At 53.7% G+C, this 18,187-nt stretch overlaps 2 protein-coding genes across 6 annotated transcripts in view; one reads left to right on the top strand and one right to left on the bottom strand.

Moving 5' to 3' along the window:
• Positions 1–4,829, top strand: part of SH3PXD2B (SH3 and PX domains 2B) — a 64,416-nt gene extending 59,587 nt beyond the window's left edge. For all 5 annotated transcript variants that reach the window (XM_039701716.1, XM_039701715.1, XM_039701713.1 and 2 more), the window contains one exon: positions 418–4,829. In XM_039701716.1, coding sequence (XP_039557650.1) covers positions 418–1,902 — 1,485 coding nt within the window. In that variant the 3' untranslated portion in view covers positions 1,903–4,829. The remainder of the gene's footprint in view (positions 1–417) is intronic.
• Positions 4,830–5,801: 972 nt separating this feature from the next.
• NEURL1B (neuralized E3 ubiquitin protein ligase 1B) overlaps positions 5,802–18,187 on the bottom strand; it is a 33,909-nt gene continuing 21,523 nt past the window's right edge. Inside the window, exons 2-5 of the mRNA XM_039701642.1 lie at positions 14,821–15,384; positions 11,422–12,129; positions 10,252–10,377; positions 5,802–9,514 (exon numbers count right to left, since the gene is read on the bottom strand). Coding sequence (XP_039557576.1) covers positions 9,270–9,514; positions 10,252–10,377; positions 11,422–12,129; positions 14,821–15,384 — 1,643 coding nt within the window. The 3' untranslated portion in view covers positions 5,802–9,269. The remainder of the gene's footprint in view (positions 9,515–10,251; positions 10,378–11,421; positions 12,130–14,820; positions 15,385–18,187) is intronic.

The following is an 18,187-nucleotide window of genomic DNA, read 5'->3' as shown; positions in this document are numbered from 1 at the left end:
GCTTTCTCCGTGTGCGGATGTGATTTACGCCTCTCTAAGAGGATTTTTCCTTCAGGGCTGCCCCACTCAGCCCCTGCCAGGCCCCAGCCCCGTTCCTGGAGCTGCAGACAGGCTGGGCAGTGTGGGATCCACACGGGATCGCTGCTGCTGCTGCTTCATTGCTCCAACAGTGCCACGCTGTGGCCACCTCCAGCTCCTGGCACCCCGCTCTGGGAGGGACAGATACAGCTCAGCAGCCCTTCCTCAGCCCTCTTCCTTCCCTGGCAGCCAGGACCAGGTGTCCCTCCCCTTAGGATGCCATTCCTGGGACTCCATGGCTTTTGGCTGGAGCAGCATAAGGCCATGTGTCACCCTGCCATCATTTTTGAGACCCTTGAGCGCAGAGTGGCTGTCTGAGGTCTCCTTTCCCCCCGGCAGGTTATTGAGAAGAACCTGAGTGGCTGGTGGTACATCCAGATCGAGGAGAAGGAGGGCTGGGCCCCTGCCACCTTCATTGATAAGTACAAGAAAACCAGCAACGCCTCCAGGCCCAATTTCCTGGCCCCCCTTCCCAACGAGATGGCGCAGCTGCGGCTCGGTGACACCGATGGCAGTGCCAGCGAGGAGGTGACAGGGCCCTGCCGACCCCTGCCAGAGGCTCCTCCCAACGGCATGGACTGCACTGGCAGGTGGGGCAAGGACTGGAAGGGGAAGGAGGCTCCTGACAGCGGGGACCTGTCGTTTGCTGGGGGCTACGAGGAGATCTCGGACCGCGACACGGAGGAGAAGCCCAGCCTCCCACCCAGGAAGGAGTCCATCATCAAATCAGAAGGAGAGTTACTAGAGAGACAGAGGCCTCCCCCCAAGCCCCCAGGCATGATTTTGCCCATGATCCCACCCAAGCAATCAGCAGCCCCAAAGGACAACAAGAAGCCAGAGCTCAAAGGGGAGAAGGGCAAACTCTTCCAGCTGAAAAACGAAATGGGGCTGGAATGTGGACACAAGGTGTCGGCCAAGGAGGTGAAGAAGCCAAACCTCCGGCCCATTGTCAAGCCAACCAAGCCAAAAGCTGAGCCTGTGGAGGACAAACCTGAGCCCATCACCCAGAACCCGTTCTTGAAGTCAAGACCTCAGATCAGGCCAAAACCCGCCGCGTCCCCCCGGACTGAGCCACCCCCAGCCGATGACAAACTGGACATTTGCAGCCTGCGGAGCAAGCTGAGACCTGCCAAGTGCCCAGAGAAGCCCTTGGAGCAGGACCCCACTGCTGGGGAAAGCTCCTTCAGCAATGCCGTGATCTCCTCGGAGCCTTGCGGGCGGTTTCCAGAGCGGCCGGGCACGGAGAGCAAAGCCCTGCCCAGGCTGGACGTTGCCCCCAAAGAGGCACTGCCCAAATCTCCCCTGGGCCCGGCAAGCCCCCCGTGTGCCAGGGACGCCCCTCCGCAGCGGCCTGTGGTGCCACCTCGCAGGCCACCCCCTCCCAAGAAGATGGGGGCTCCTCTCTCCGTCCCCGCCGAGCCCCGGGCCCCGGCACGGGAAGCTGCCGAGCTCAGGCCCTCGGCGGTGCCAGGGAGGCCCATGCTGGTCCCTCCCAAAGCCAAGCCCTTCCTCTCTGCCTGCATGCAAGATGAAGCCAAAGCCAGGAGCAGCATAAACCCAAAGGTCATCTCCAAGCCCGTGGAGAGAGGGGAGGCCAAGGAGAGGCCCTCAGGCCCCGGCTCCGGGCCGGACATCTCCAGGGAAGCTCTCTACGTGGCAGTGGCGGATTTTGAAGGTGACGAGGAGACCAACAGCTTCAGAGAAGGGACTTTGTTTGAAGTTTGTGAGAGGAACAGCAGTGGCTGGTGGTTCTGCAGGGTCCTGGCAGGGGGGCCGTGCTGGGAGGGCTGGATCCCTTCCAATTACCTGAGGAAGAAGCCATAGCTGCTCCTCGGCCTGCACAGCTGGAGGCTCCCTGGTCTCTCACCTGAGTATTTAATGAGCAGATTAATTTATAGTTTTCTGTAAGGCTGGCTTTAAAAGAAAAGATAATAATTGGAGATCCCACGCCTCCCAGCTGGAGCCCCTTGGCAGCAGCTGGAGGAGGCAGCTCGGCCTCCCCTCCTCATCCCTGTGCTCCCTGTACCCACCCTCCTCCTCACATTCCCCAAAGGACTTGGCTCCCGTGGTTCTCTATGCTGGGGAGATGGACCTGGAGTGACATTTTGCCACCTCTGTGGTGAACTGGAGAGAAATCCAGCAGCAGCCAGGTGGAGTGGTACCAGTGGTGGAAATCACAGAAGGATTTGCCTTTCCCTGAAGCTCAGGGTCACGGCCAAGAGTTGCAGGTCATGTTGCTTAGTCCAGTGGCGTAGCAGAGCCACGAGAAATGTGGCAAAAAAGAGGAAATGATTGCTGAGAACAGGTTCCTGTAGCTCTGTCTCTGGTGTGCCATGCTCCCTCTGCACGGAGATCATCCCTTGGTCCTTCCCTGCTCAACAATGACAAGTGTTAACTTCAACATCCTCCTGGTGGAAAAAAATAGGGAAAAATACACCTTCATTTAACAGGTCCTGCTGTGCTGGTCCAGAACAGCTCTCAGGCTTCTCCCCTGCAGTACTGCAACCAAACATCAGAGGGGTTTTGCTTCCGGAGCTGAGGAATTCTATGCAAGGTACAGAGGACCAGAACGACCCCAAAAACCCTGGAAAAGGGATGCTTTGCTCTCGTCCCCACACAGACTGCCCTGCCTGTTGGACTAGGAGGGGACCACCCCTTGCCAGGACCCACTGAGCTCCCCAGGCTGGCGGGCAGCAGCCAGGAGCTGGGTCCTTCCCTCGGTGCTGATATTACCAAGTGCAATCCAGAATGTGGGAGCTCAGCTCCTCATCACCACCACTTCTGAGGTGTGTCTGGTGCTCAGGGGCTGCCTGCCTTGTTTGTCACCCCACCTGCCTGCCCTCCAGGTACTTGCATTTCACCCTGTGGGCCAGGTTGGCTTGGAGGGGCTTCTGGGCAAGCAGAGCCTGGGGTTTTTCCATGCTGACATTCCTGCCTCGCCCTCAGTGCTGCTTATCCCAGCAGGAGGATGAGCTGTTGTTCCCCAGAGCTGTTTTCTTCCTTTCTGTCCTTGGCTATTTGCAGCTTCAGGGCCACATTTCTCTCCAGAAGAGCTTTAAGCCCGGATATCTGTGGGTTTCACAGAGTCACAGAATTGTTGGGGCTGGAAGGGACCTCTGGAGAACATCCAGTCCAGCATCCCTGCCAAGGCAGGGGCAGGTTTGGTGTTGACCAAGCCCTGTTGCCCTCTCTGGTCTAATTGCAAGTGTGAGCAATGCAGCCACATTGTTTTGCTGCTGAAAATAATGACAGTTTTCCCTCTCATTTGAGGCTGCCTGAATTGAAGGAGCATTCTCCACTCCCCCAGATGCTTGCTTCCTTCTCTGTCCATATTTTCCACCCTGGGAATGTGAAGATCCCTCTGTCTGCATACAGAAGAGAACAGTGGTCCCAGGATCATTCTGGGAGGGCCATGGGGCAATTTGATCTGATAGAGAAATCCTGACCATCCTCATATCCAGAAGCCCCAAAATTAATTTTTAGCCATGGGGATTCACGCACCCCGGTGTGTGGCTGATTGCTCTCCCTCCCACCTGCGGTTTTCTCCGGTGGCACATCAGCCCCTGATGGGGCTGACTCACCTGAGCTGGCAAAAAGCACCGCATTTGCAAGCCAGTGCAATAACAAAGCTGCTTGCTGGCACGTCGGGAGGTGTTGATGTGCTCCCGGGAGAGCTGCAGGGTGGGATAGGACAGCGCTGCCTTCGCTCTGCCTGGCTCCACTCAATCCCTTCTGCTTTGGAAAGGAGTGGGGACAGGGTGAGTTAAAGCAGAGCTGCTCCACGGCCAGATGCAGCTCCCACAGTATGTGGGAAGGGCTGGACCTGCATCCCTGCTCTTGACACAGGCTGTGTGTCCTTTTCCCAGGCTGTGTGTCCTTGCCCTGCCTTTGCTGAATGGCCTTTTCATCTCAGCTCTGTCTCAGAGACCTCTGTGGCCTGGCTGTCCTCAGAGAGGGCTGTGCTCTTTGTGTGGTCTAGCCTCTGAAGGAGGGCTGTCCCCTCTCCCCTCCCAGCCTGAGCCTGGAACTGCTCGTGCTCCATTCCCCTGACACAAGTACTGTATTTGGCTGGCTGAGCGCGGGGCAGGATGGCTCCCTGCTTCCCAAAGAGCTTCCAAGAGGGAGTGCCCCGCTGGGATTTCCCTCAGGAGGTGCCCACACCTGCAGCCTTACCCCTTCCCCACTCTCCTGGCTGCCAAGGGGCCGTGGGCTGCCTGAGCTCCAGATGCCAGGAGCCACTGGGCTGGCAGGGCTTTGTGCCCCTCTGATTTGTGCCCCCAGTCCTGCAGCCACCTGTGCCCCAAGCCAGGCTGCCTCTCCTCCCTGTCTACCTCGTGAGGAGGAGGAGGGTGGCCAAAAGCACCCCAAAGTCAGGGGCACCCCCCAGCAGCCACAGCCCAGCCTCCCAGAGCAGCCCTGAGAGCAGGGGCTGTGCCAGGGGGGCACTGCCGTGGCTTGGGGGCCAGGAGCTGGGATCTGGGGACATCCTGGGTGGGCATCAGCCCTGCAGTGCCCGGCTCTGCCAGGCTCCCAAAGCCCATTTGTTTGTCCATGTGTCTCTATATTATGTAATGTGTATAAATCTCCATTACTGTGGGTGGGTGGGGGGCAGCAGAAGGTAGATGTAGCTGTGTCCATGCCCTGTCTATACCTTCACCTTTAAGGGATGGATTTTTATTTTTTTTTTATTTCCTGGGTTTGGGGTTTTTTTCTTTTGTTTTCTTTTTTTTTTTTTAAGAAACAAAAATAAACTGCTTGACTGGTTTCAAGCACCCTGGTGAACCCATGTGTATGGCTGGTGGAATTGTGGGGTGCTGCTCTCGTGTCCAGGGCTGGTTTGGGGTCTGTCTGTCCATCCATCCTGGCAGCTGTGGCAGGGAGGCTCATGGGGACCCTGACAGCTCCTGGTGTCTTCCTTGGTGCCCAGACTTTATATCCCACCAAAGGGGGCAGTGGAGTGTGGAAGTTTTTACTGTGGGCTCAAACCAGCAGAGTTCAGTGATTTTGGGAAAGTGCAGAGAGAGAAGGAGGCATTGCCAGTGCTGAGGGGCTTTGGGGGTTCTGAGTGGCCAGGGATCAGTTCTGGGGGTAAACTGAGGCAGCAGAGGGTCTAAAAAGGCATTTTGGCATAAATTGTCAGCTCCTTCAGCACCCAGAGCGAGCGAGGGGTTTGTGTGAACACTCAGCTCTGGCACAGCAGAGTTGTGGATGAATTTTTCCACTCCACATGAAAAGAAAAAGAAAAGGGAAAAGGAAACAGGAAAGGGAAAGAGGAAAAGGGGAAAGAAAAGGGGAAAGGAAACAGGCAAAGGGAAGGGAAAAGACAAGAAGAAAAGCATACAGGGAAAGGAAAAAGGAAAGAAGAAAGGGAAAAGGGAAGGGGGAAAGGAAAGGGAAGAGGGAAAAGGGGAAGGAAACAGGAAATAGAAAAGGAAAAAGGAGAAAAGGAAAAAATTAAAATTAAAAGCAGCCCTCCTGCTGCGTCTGTATCCCCGTGGCTGCCTCAGCCCCAGCAGGGCACAGTGGGAGGCCAGGCTGGAGATTGAATAAGAAATTTGGGGCTCTTGGTGAGGGCCACCAAACCCTTCCACCTCTGTAGCCCGGCAATACACCCTTGCCCCCCAAACTTCCAAGGATTTGCAGGGTTAAACGAGCCAGCAAAGCCTCCCAGCCCACGGAGGGAGTGGGCAGTGACTCCCAGGAGCAAAGCAAAGCTCAGGAAAGGTTTGTAAAGCACCTTTTTATTATTATTTTGGAAGCCTCTGCCCCTCTGGATCAGCCTTTCCTCACTTTGCAAATCAAGGCTGTCTCACCCTTCAGCTCAAACTCCTTGAAGCACTCCAGAGCAATCTGTACAAGCCAAAGGTTTATTTGTTTCATAAACGAGTCAAAATTATATTCATGGAAAACAGGTAAATGGACAAAAGGAAAACACACAGCACTGAACACTATAGAGCACTGACATGTAGAGGTGCAGCTCCCTCCCTCGTGCGATGCCCTCCCTCCCCAGGCCCCCCAAAATTTTGCTTGAAAAGCCTAATACAGAGGTCCAAAAATCTGATTCAGCTTCAACAAGGTGATACAGGTCACAGTATTGAATCATAAAGGTAACGACAAGAGAGGAACTGCCTCAGAAAGGGGGAGAGGTAAAAGAGTTCCCCCATCTCTTTCCTGTCTTCCTTTTTTCCTTAAATTTTCAAACAAAGGTTAAGGAGGAGAGGAGGGGAAAACCCATGGAAATAAACACTTTTTCACTCTTTTATACATATATATATATGTATATACATACATATATATATATATATATATAAAGCAGGATTCTCAGTGAACACAAAATTCTATAAAACTACCATTGATCTGTGTTGGTTTTCTCCCCCCATCTTTTTTTTTTTCTTTTTAAAAGTTGCTTTAAAAAGGATAAAAAGTGCACAGACACCCTTATAAGGCACAAACAGATCTTCTGTACAAATCATATATCATTGGACTGTTTAAAAAAAATAGCAATACGAATACTAACAATGAAATCTGTAAGAGGCTACCTTTTCCTGGAAATATTTTTTTATTCTTTTTTTTTTTTTTTGAGGCCTATTTTGGAAAATTCCTGTTGCTTTTGGATAGGCAGGGCCACAGGTCCACTGCTTTCCCAACCCACTTGGATCCTTGCTGGCCTCACTGGGTGCTGCCCCTTCTTGCAAAACTGGTTTTGGCTGCTACAGCAAAAATTCAGCCTCTGCAAAGTGTCCTGAACGGCTCCTGGGGTGGATTTGGTGTTTCTCCTTGCTGGCTTAAAAATACAAAACAGAGCTACACCAAAAAATCCCCCCCCAGGCTGCACCCACCCTGCTGATGGAAGCCCTGAGGTGGCACCGAGCAGAGACCCAAGGGCACCCCTGGAGCTGGGACAGCACCCTGGGGTGGCCCAGACCTGATCCAGGCCGAGCATTCCCACAGCTTTCCTTGAATTCCTCCCCAGGGAAAGGCTTCCCACGGCTGGCAGTGCCCAGGCAGGCACTGGCACACCTTGGCACTGCTGTGCCCTTGGTGCTGTGCCCACTGCTGGACCTGGATCTGCCAATGTGAGGCTGGGACATCCCTGGGAGTGCAAAGCCTCTGGTCCCTGGGGTGGAGGACAGCTGGAGCTCCAGAAAAGCTCCAGAGGCAGGGAATGTGCCCTGGCTCCTCCGTGGGGAAAGGTGGAAAGGTGCAGTGGCTCTGCTGAGGGCGGTGGCACAGCCAGTGGCACCAAAAAGGTCTCCAAAAAGGGCTCTGCAAAGCTGTTGGGCCCTCGTGCAGGGCCATGGCTGAGAGGTCACAGCACTGATACACTCAATATAAATGTTCATCGGCTCTCCAAGGAAAAACAAAAGGTTTCTGGGTGCCCTGTTGTGAGCACAGCCCGCTGCAGGAGGAGGATGAGCTCCTTGGGTGTGCCCTCACCAGTGGCAGTGTGGCACAGGGCTGGCACAGGCCAGTGGACAAACCCAGCTCTCCTGGCACAGCCAAACCCCCACCTGGGCAGCAGCACCAAGCACCCACATCCTTGGAGGAGAGAGGGAATAGCCAGACATCCCTCAGGCTCCCTCTGTGCCCAGAAGCTTTAAAAATGTACAGTTATTATTCAATTTCTCCCTTTTCCAGACTAAAATGTGGTAATTGCACCTTTCTGAAAAGCTGTTCTTATGCACTTGGTAGCACATGGTCACCGAGCTGCAGGGCCACAGCTCCTCTCATCCTCCCATTTCCATCTTTTTTCTCTCTTTATGAGCCTGAAGCAGCTGGAAACTGGCCAGGCTGGGGCTGAAGGACAGGACAGGGGCTGTGCAACGGGAAAAGGATGGAGACTGGAGAGCAGCTCCTGCTGGAGCAGCAGGGAGGAGAGGAGAATGCTGAGCTCCTCACACCAGCCCCAGTGCTGAACAATCAGGTGCTGCCTGCAGCTGACATCACACCCAAAACCCATTTACCTTTTCATTCCCACCATCTAATTCAGCCTCAGAGCTTTTCCTTTCCTCCTCAGTAAAGCCAAGTGAGATTGTCCCTGTTTTTCTCAACAAGGTCTCAGGTAGAGTTGAGACCCAGCGTGCAGGCAGCTGGGAGCTGTGCTGGGAAATCTGCAAAGGCTGGAAAAACAGGTAAAATCAGCATATACAGTCCCCAGAAATAAAGGTGAGCCTGATGGGACTGGGTCAGAAATTAAGTTCTCACCAGAGCCTCCAAAAAATCCCCGTGGTGGGGCAGGAGGAAGGCTGAGCCCTGCCATGGCACCAGCAGGGGAAGGTCTAGCACAGGTGACAGTCAGGACAGGGTGGCATGCAGCTGTGCCACCTGCCAGGAGGGCAGGGCAAAGCGCAGGGGTGTGTGCCTGCAGGTGACAAACCCCACCACTGCAGTGTCCCGAGCCAGGATTGCAGTGTGCCCATCCACACACCCCTGTCACCCACGGGCTGCAGTTTATGGCTTCAGAAGGCAGCAGGGCAGTGCCCGAGCTGCCCCTCACAGCTCCCTGCAGCTCCACCACTGCAGGGGCTCTGTGTGGGTTCATGCTCCTCACTGCTACCCCAGGGCAGCTCCCTGGCTCGCAACCTCCATGGCCACAAGTCCCTGTTCTGCCACAGAAAGAAAAATCTGCATTATCTAACCCCGACCAGCTCCTCCGTGTCCCCGTGAGCCTGTTCATGGGGATGAAACCCCAGTAAGTGACAACCTGGCTGTGCCACTATTTGGCCTGAGCTGCTTCTCCTTACATGACATTTCCAGATCACTTCTGTCCACTTTGAACCCTCCTGCTGGGCCTCGTCCCAGCTTTGCTCCACCACAGCACAAGCCCCTGGCAGCAGCGCAGAGCTGTCGGGTTTTAGGCTCGGGAAGCCCAGTGGCACCTGGCACTGCCCAAGTGGCAACCTCCCATCCAGACCCGCAGCACGGCAAGCCTCCCCCGCAGCAGGAGGAGGGAAAAAGGAGCCTTTGCACGGGAAATTTCTCATTTGCAGCTGGCTCGGGTGTCCCAGCGAGGCCTGCGGGCCCCGCACGATCCTCAGCTTTGCTCCCTGAATTGTGCCCTAGCAGTCAAATAAGGAAACACAGATAACGAGCCACTGGATAACGACTGACCAGCACGATAACCCATAAGCAGGGACGGAAAGGCGTGGTTTGCTAGCGGCGTTCCCCCTTCCTGCAGCCCCCCACGGGCGCTACGGGCGGTAGATTTTAATCACATCTTTGATGACCCGTCGGCAAATGGGGCAGCAGGCGTTGAGCTGCTTCTTCAGCTTAAGACCACAGGTGTTGCAGAGGCACATGTGTCCGCAGGTGTAGATGACCGTGTCCACCTCGCTGTCAAAGCACACGGTGCACTCCCCGTTCTTGCTGCTCGATGGCTCCGGAGGGGAGAAGACAGGAGAGATGGGGGGGCTCAAAGGGGAGCTGGGGGCAGTCACTGCGAAAGAAAAGGGGGGAAGGAGGGCCTTTAGTCAACTGGGATGGGGCAAAGCTGACACTGTATAAACATTTAAGGGAGTTTTTAAGGCTGTCTTAGTTGTTGCCTGGTTCTTTGGCCAAATGGATCCCAGTGTATTCTGACCTGCAGCAGTCACAGCTCTGGGCAGAGCCTGTTATCCCTTTTCTACACATGGGGCAGGTGCCACATCCACACATTTTCTGAACACTTCTAGGGATGCTGATTCCACCACTTGCCTGGGCTGCTTGTTCGGTACCTGACCACCCTTTCCATAAAGAAATAATTCCTTATATTCTAATTAAACCACTCCTGGTGCAACTAGATGCTGTTTCCTCCCATTGTGTCCCTGTTCCCTGGAATCAGACCCCGACCCCCTGGCTGTCCCCTCCTGTCAGGGAGCTGTGCAAAGCCACAAGATGCCTCCTGAGCCTCCTTTTCTCCAGGCTGAGCCCCTTCCCAGCTCTATTCCCTTCCCTGGGCATGCTCCAGCCCCTCCATATTCTTTCCAGAACTGGACACAATTCAAGGTGCAGCCCCAGCAGTGCTCAGCACAGGGGACAGTCCCTGCCCTGCTCCTCCTGGCCACACTGGTGTTGATACAACCAATGCACAGCCCTTCTCCAGGCCATGGAAACCTTTCCAGCACTGTGTTTTCTTCCCATTCCTTCTGCTGGCCTGGCAGGAGAGGTGACCCCCGGGGCTGAGGCTGTCCTTACCCAGCGAGGACTCGGAGGCTGATGAGGACCTGTTGACGCTGAAGGCCATGTCCGAGTCGCTGTCATACTGGGAGCCACCAGGGGATCCTGAGGGAGACACCGTCCCTGGGCTGGACTGCACCGTGCCTGGGAACACAGGAGAGAGCTGAGCCCACAGAGGGACACCCCAAGCCTGGCCAAACCCTCAGCCTGCTGAGCTGCTCCCACCCCACCTGCGCAGCGACTGTGCAGTTAACGCTGCCCCTTGGTAACGACACAGGGCAAGATTCTGGATGTGAGCCCAGGGTCTGGACCTCGTTATGCCTTTGTGTGATGCCTGTTCAGCTTCAGAGAAGCAAGCACCAGCTTATGCAATATCTGCCTTTCCACTTCCCCACGGTCCCACTCTCCCCAGCAGCAGTGGGCTCCAGCTGTGGCTGTCATCCCACTGTCAGCTGGGAAAAGCCACTGCTTTGGATGAGGAAAACCCACTTCACAAAGTCATTAACATCTACTTTTCTGATGGAATCCTTAACAGAAGGAAAGGAGAAAGGCTGGAACTGGTCAGCAGCAATGGATTAGAAGTGCCAGCTGATCCCTGAGTTGTGGCAGTGCTTCAGGAGCAATTACTGCCCATGCTTAAACCAGAGCTGTGCCCATAAAAATCACCATCCTTACCAAGGCAGAAGTTTAATACCTGTGGGCTGGAACAGGGAGTTTTTAAAGAATCCCTTCTAAAAACAAACCCACTGAAAAACAGCTGCCGTCCACAACCACTCCTGTTTTTAAAGAATCCCTTCTAAAAACAAACCCACTGAAAAACAGCTGCCGTCCACAACCACTCCTGTTTTTAAAGAATCCCTTCTAAAAACAAACCCACTGAAAAATGGCTGCACCCCACAACCATCCCTGTTTATAAAGAATCCCTTCTAAAACAAACCTACTGAAAAAGAAGCTGCCCCCCACAGCCATCCCTGCCTCCCTGCCTGCTGCTTGTTTTATCTCTCATCCTTTCCCGGGGGAACCATAGAGGCTGCACACATCTCTGTGACAGGCACCATGCTTTGTCACTCCTGTTTGCAAACACGAGGAGCTGCATCCTCACATCAGTGACCACTGTGAGTGCAAACCCAGAGCTCTGCTTTGACCCAGGAACCTTCTCCAGCCAGGTGCTCCGTTGGCTGCACTTACCCAGGATTTTGAGCTGGTTGATCACGCCGTGGATGGTAAAAAACACCCAGAGGGACTGCGAGGTGTCCACGCACATGAGCATCCCCCGGCTGGCCCCGTTGACCCCGTGGTGCACCTCTCCGTTGGGCAGGACCATGAAGCTGAGGATGTCGCCGCTGTTGAGCACCGGGAAGGCCCGGTAAACCACCCAGTACTCCTTACGGTCCAGGAGGAAATCCGGATCCGCCGGGAGCTCGTTTGTCCGCAAAGTGCTCGGATCACAAGAGGTGATGCCGAACGAGAGGGCCCCGTAGTAGGGCAGCCCCAGGTGTCCTACTTCCACAAAGAGGCTCTCCCCGATGTGCAAAGGCCGGTCAGAAAACACCAAAGTCCTATTGCTCTCCTGCCAGTTGGTGCAGGCCACCATCCTGTCCTGGGAGAAGGTGACGTCGGGGCCGCGCGTGGGGTGGAACCGCAGGTCGGTGTCCAGGAACGCCGGCACTCCCTGGGCGTGCTGCCGCCGGCCGGGGCAGCAGGGGATGATGTGGTTGTCAGTCCCAAGTCCTGGTACCCGGCTTAGGTTTAGGTTTGCAATTTTGGCCACCACTTGGTTGTTCTCGAGCTCGTTGTTGTTGAAGTTGGCCGAGTCGTGGTTGCTCTGGGGAAGGCAGGTGCTGAGCCGGGCGGTGCTGAGCCGGGCAGTGGTCATGGTCTCTGCAAACATGCTGTCTGTGAGAGAAACCCAGGACAGAGGCTTTAGTCAGGAGAAAACTGCCTGCTTTTATGCTTACAGTTGTTATTGCAGCCTACAGATTCCATAAGGAAAAATCAGCCATGGGTCAACCACTAATGAACAGCTCCTGGTGCAGAGTCACGCATGGAGCAGGCAGAGAGCGGCTGCATGGCACCAGCCAAGGAAACACAACTGTTCCAAAGTACTCATGTGATCTGGGAGCTCCCTGCACTGCGAAACGGAGAAAAGCTGTAAACCAGTGTGGTCCTACAGCTTTCTGAGGAGAAGGATCTCATAGCTCTGAGATTACACTATTAAAAAAAAAAATTTCAATATTTTGTTGTCCCAAGGTCTTGTGCAAGACAGGTCCACAAGTGATAAACTCAAGGATGAAGGGATATTCTTTCCACACTCCTTGTGCCTTACACCTGTGTCCAGTCACAGGTGTGTCCCAGAGAGGTCATTCAAGCCTCATATCTCAGGGGTGTTCACAGCCCTGCAGAGGTTTTGAATGGAGATCTTGTCACAAAAGCTACTTCCTGCAGGTGTTAGAAAGCTTTTACAGCACAAGGTTGTTTTCCCTTTTCACAGCAAAGGGAAAGTCAGGATGTTGATCCTTAATTAATTTCCCAGGTTTACACTTGAGCCATGCCAGGCTTGGGGGTGATGTAAAGGTGTGGGAAAGTTTGGGAGTGTTCTCCTTCTACCTCCAGCCCTGCCTGGGGCAGCCTGGACACTTTACTCTGAAAGGTTTAACACACTGGGCAAAGTCAGAGCACGTGGAATTTAAGAGTGTGTGTGAATAACTCCTGGTCTTCCCAGAGATGAAGAGGGGTGAAGCAGCCCAGCAACAACACTGCCTGCTTCTTGGAGGAGAGAACCCCCAGGCTCTTGGCAAAGAAGGAAAAACACCCAAATCCACCCAGCAGCTGCAAAGCAGAACCTGCCTCACTCAGAAGCCCAGGAAGGAGAGGCCACTGGGGTGGGCTGATGGCTGGAGCAGCTCCTTCTCAGCCAGCACAGCTTGTGTGGCAGGAAATGCTCCCACAGAGGAGTCAGACACATCCCAGATTCATGATGGATGTCCCATCCCTGGAAGTGTCCAAGGCCAGGCTGGACAGGGTTTGGAACAACCTGGGATAGTGGAAGGTGTCCCTGCCCATGGTAGGGGGATGGAATCTCTAAGATCCCTTGCAGCCCAAACCATTCTGTGATTCATGATCCTGAAAGATGCATTTTGTGCCTCAGAACCGGAGCTGTATTTCACCATTTTCTCAACTAAAAACACTTTGGAGGGACGAGACAGAGACAAGCACATCCTCAAGCAAGGAATTCAGGTCCCCTGGTGCCCCATGTGGCTGAGCATGGCCCTGATTCCTGGGGCAGTGTGAGGGGTTTGGTATTTTAATTTAAAAACCTCCCAGCAGAGTAAAGGTGCTCTCAGCCTGAGTCTTTCACTGGGAACTCTTGGATGCTGCAGGCAGGACTGGAGGTGAGGAGCAGAAAGAAGCTGCATTTTATTTTTCAAACTCCAATTTAATGAGGAGAAAGGAGAGCTCTGGTGAAGCAGCTGCCTTGGCCAATTCAGCAAACACTCCTTCTCCTCTGTGACGAGCACCAGAGGCTGGAGTGTGTCACAACTGCAATTACAGAACAAGCTGCTGGTGAGGTTTAATTACACATTTGAGGCACAGCAGACAGGGAAAAGCGTTGTTTATGTGTGGCCTTCTCGCCTGTAAAATAATTGGCACTGTTCAGAAGGATGTGTGATGGAGCTGCCTGCCCTCTGGACTCACCATTCCACAGCTTATCCCTGGTGCCTGCTCCATGCCAGGCGGGCAGCACCATCCCCTGGGGCAGGTGCAGCTGGCTCTGGCTGTTAAAACTCCATCAGCTCCAAGGAGCCTCTGGGAAAGGGCAACTCTCTTGGATTTTAAAAGTGTTCCCTGTGGTGCAGCCCAGTTCAAACACTCCATCTAACGCTGAATTAATTAGAAACTTCAATGCTGTAAAAGCCACTAAAGGAAAATCATTCCATGGCCATCAGCTGGGCTTGCTAATGGGAACAGATTGATCCCCTTCTGCAGCCCTCCCTAAGGAAGAGGCTGTAAACCAGCCAGACTCCACCTGATCCCAGGGGTCTGAGCGATGTCCCTGTGCCAGGGAAGGGTCACAGTGCCAACACAGCCCCTCAAAGTGCCAGCCTGGGTGGACCACGGCCAAGAGCTGAGAGAGGGGCTGGGGAAGGGCTCCGGGGAACTCTTGGGCAATTACTGGTAGTTTCACAATGGACTGGCAGTAACTGGTAGCTGAGAAAGAACAGACAAAGTCACAACTGGTCCTTTTTGTCTCCTCAGTCCTGGGACCTTGCTCCATGTTTTTCCCTGCCAAAGCAGCACATCCAGCTCAGAGAAAGCTGAGTGGAATTACAGATAAAGATTTCCATTTACCCCCTCCCATAATGTGCAGCCTTAGGACTTTCCATCACTGCCATCTCTGGAATATATTGCTTTCTGCATCCCTACTGCTGGCAGAAGAAAAATGACTAATTGGAGGAACAAAACCAACAGCAAATTAATTTTCTTAAGTGTCCCATAGAAACGCTCACACAGATCATGCATTTTCCCTACAGCATCACAAAGAGCAAGCAGAAGAGCAGCCCACAGGCCACAAAGACACACACTTACCTAGAATTTGCACTTCGTGGGTAATTCCATAGACGTCTATGAGCGCCCAAAGAGGCCCGGAAACTTTAATTCCACAGTGAAACAAGATTGGCTCCTCATCATTAATACTGTAGAAGACTCTGCCGTGCCGGTCCACCCAGAAGGCCAAAATATTGTCCCTGACCGCGAACCTCTCCGGCAGAGCCTTGGCCCAGTACCCGGGGCGGGTGACGAGGTCAGGGCAGGCGTACTTTGGTATCTCCTCGGAGCTCATCTGCGAGGGGTCGTGGATGGTGAAGCCGAAGCGCAGGGCGCCGCTCCAGCCGTGGTGCACGGCCACCAGCTTGAGGCGCACCTTCTCGTAGAGGTGGATGGGCCTGTTGGTGAAGGTGACGCCGTTGCAGAAGCTGTTCCTGCGCGTGGCCTTGCGCGAGTGCGCGTCCAGCCGCACGTTCTTGCCCTTGGCCTGCGAGTGGAAGCGCGGCGGCTCCGTGATGGCCAGCACCGAGCGGCGCTCATGGCTGCTGCTGTTGGGCAAGCTGTAGTAGGGCCGGCTGGACACCGAGCGCGTCTGGTGGCTCGTGTCTGCAGAAGGACAAAGCACATCTGTCAGCAGGGCTTGGCGCTCAGCTGGGCGTGATTTGCACCGCTCTGCCGAGACCTGAAATGTCACAGAATCTCACAGAATCTCATGCAATCACAGAATCACACAGAATACACACAGAATCACACGCAGAATCACACAGAATCACAAAATCACACAGAATTGCATAGCATCACAGAATCACGCAGAATCACACAGAATCACACACAGAATCACACAGAATCACAAAATCACACAGAATCACACCCAGAATCACACAGAATTCACAGAATCACCAAGTTGGAAGAGACCATCAAGATCATCAAGTGCAACCCAGCCCCAACACCTCAACTAAACCCTGGCACCCAGTGCCACATCCAGGCCTTGTTAAACACATCCAAGGATGGTGGCTCCACCACTTCCCTGGGCAGCCATTCCACAACTTTATCACCCTTTCTGCAAAACACTTTTTTTTAATATCCAACGTGTATTTCCCTTGGCACAGCTTGAGACTGTGTCCTCTGGTTGTGTCAGTGCTGCCTGGAGAAAGAGACAACCCCCACCTGGGCACAGCCACCTTTCAGGAGCTGTGCAGAGTGATAAGGTCACCTCTGAATCTCCTTTTCTCCAGGCTAAACATCCCCAGCTCCCTCAGTCGTTCCTCATAGGGCTTGCATTCCAAGCCCCTCAATATTTCACCTTAACACAGCATGCTTAGCCACAACCTTCTCTTTGCTGTCCCAGTTTGGCCTCAGTTTTCTGCAAAAACGTGTCAAGCAAGGTTAGGCAGCTTCCCTGCAAAGCTGGAGAGGAAGGAACGTCCTTTGTTCCCATCAGATGCTTCCTATTGCCCTCGGAAAAACACAACATCTGCAGCTCCAAGTTTCCTCCTTGCAGTGCACATGCTGTTAACTCACATGGTGGCCAGAGACAGGAGCTCTGAGGATTGTGGCTGCTAAAAATCACAGATGCTCGAGGTGAGCATGGGTTTCAGAAGATTTTTGTGGGACGTGCACCACCAGCTCCTCTGTGCCCTGATTTTGTAATTATGAACAGGAACATTTGACCAACACAAATACTCCAAGACATTCAGCAGCTGGAGCACCTCTGCAGCACCAGACTGTTCCTCCTAAACCTTCAACCCAACCCCTGGCTCAGATATCAGATGCAACTGGCACATTCAGGAACATTTCATCCTTGCCTTTACCCAGAACCTCCCATTTGAGCTCAAAGCACTTTATAAATGATGATTGTTTTCAGCTTCACAGCACCGCAGATGGCACAGAAATCCTGCCATCCTCGTTTTACAGATGGGAGAAGGAGAATTGATGGGTGAGATCTTGCAGCATTTAAAGTCAATAGCAATTCTGAGACTGATTTCAAGAAAAGCAGATCTGGGACCTAAAGCAAGCTTCACACAGGCATGAAACAGAAATTAAAAAAGCTCAACTTTGAATCTTAAACCTTAGCTAGAAGCTCTCTGAGGTGGAGATGATATCTTTTGCATATCCCTGAGCACATGGGGACTTGCTCCAGGTCCTGAGCTCCCACCACCACCACGGTGTTCCAGGGAATTTGGTCTCCCCGTTCCCCACCCACTCCGCCTCTCCTCCTGTCTCTGCACCTGCCTTTGTAGATGTTTAAAGCAAAAATGGAACACATCCTGAATGCCCAAAGCCATCCTGTTAAATATAAAACCCCATCACATGCTCACAATTATTCTGAGCACTTTTGCCATGCTTGAAGCTTTAGCAGCCACCTGCCAGGCCCTTCCTTCAAGCTGCTCCCTCCCTGTGTGTAACCCCAGGCTTTGCTTCGTGACAAGGGAAGGATTTTCTGTCATTTCTCTCTGTTGGAAAAAACCCACCAGAAGATCCTGGGAGCTCAGCTGGTGAGCTGGCAGGAGGGCTGCAGTGGTGGCAGCTTTTTTTTGGAAGCAAAACCAGAGCAGACAGGGCAGAGAGAGGCTGGGACCTGCACTAAGGCACTGAGCAAAGAGAAGAGAGGTTGCAGCAAGATCTGAGCACAGGATTAGCCCTTCAAATCAGGCATCTGGAACGGGAGTCCAAGGCCTATGAAGGCAAAAAGCTGCTGTTTGCAGCAAGATATAAATAACAATCAAAAGGTGTTCTGTCTCTTGGTTTGTCCTGCACGTGACAGTCGCTGTGCAATGGTTAATCCTGTCAAACACCAGTGGAAATTCATACATCCTTGCTCTCAGCCAGTGAGGGGAGGATGCCAGTTTCATGCTAGGGCTGTGGAAAAGAGCTCTGGAGCAGATGAGGAAGGGAAAATCCTCCCCAGATGCTCAATCCTCCTGCCCAGCACAGCACCTCTGCTCCCAGCAGCACTGCAGGTGAGGCCCCAGCACAGGAGGGCTCCCCAGGAAGGGACATTTCTTTGAGTATTTCCAGGAGAAATCTCGTTCCTTGTCAGCTGAAGAGCTAAAATGCAGAAATGGCTGCTCCCAGCACAGCCCACCCGTGCTCATGTGGGTGCTGCTCCGTGTGTGTCTGTCAGAGCTCCTGACAAAGGAGCTGCTGCAAAGGCAGTGGGGTCTGGGGGCTCCAGGCAGGGACCCAGCCAGCACAGGGCAGGGTGAAGCCTCTCCTGGCCTTGCCTCCCCACACAGCACCCCTTTTTCCATGTGCATTCACACGGCCTCTGTGCCCTCCAGGTGGGACCTGGGTCCAGCAGAGCTGGGATGGATCCCAAGGGGCTCCTGAGGGACTCAGTGCCACCTCACACCCTGCCTGGCTGGGCAGCAGCCTCCCCAGGCAGAGAAACCCTCATTTTATAACCAAC

This window comes from Passer montanus, unplaced genomic scaffold (genome assembly GCF_014805655.1).
Source record: "Passer montanus isolate IOZ18808 unplaced genomic scaffold, ASM1480565v1 scaffold15, whole genome shotgun sequence".
NCBI lineage: Eukaryota > Metazoa > Chordata > Aves > Passeriformes > Passeridae > Passer > Passer montanus.
This window is presented reverse-complemented; position numbering and strand designations above follow the sequence as displayed.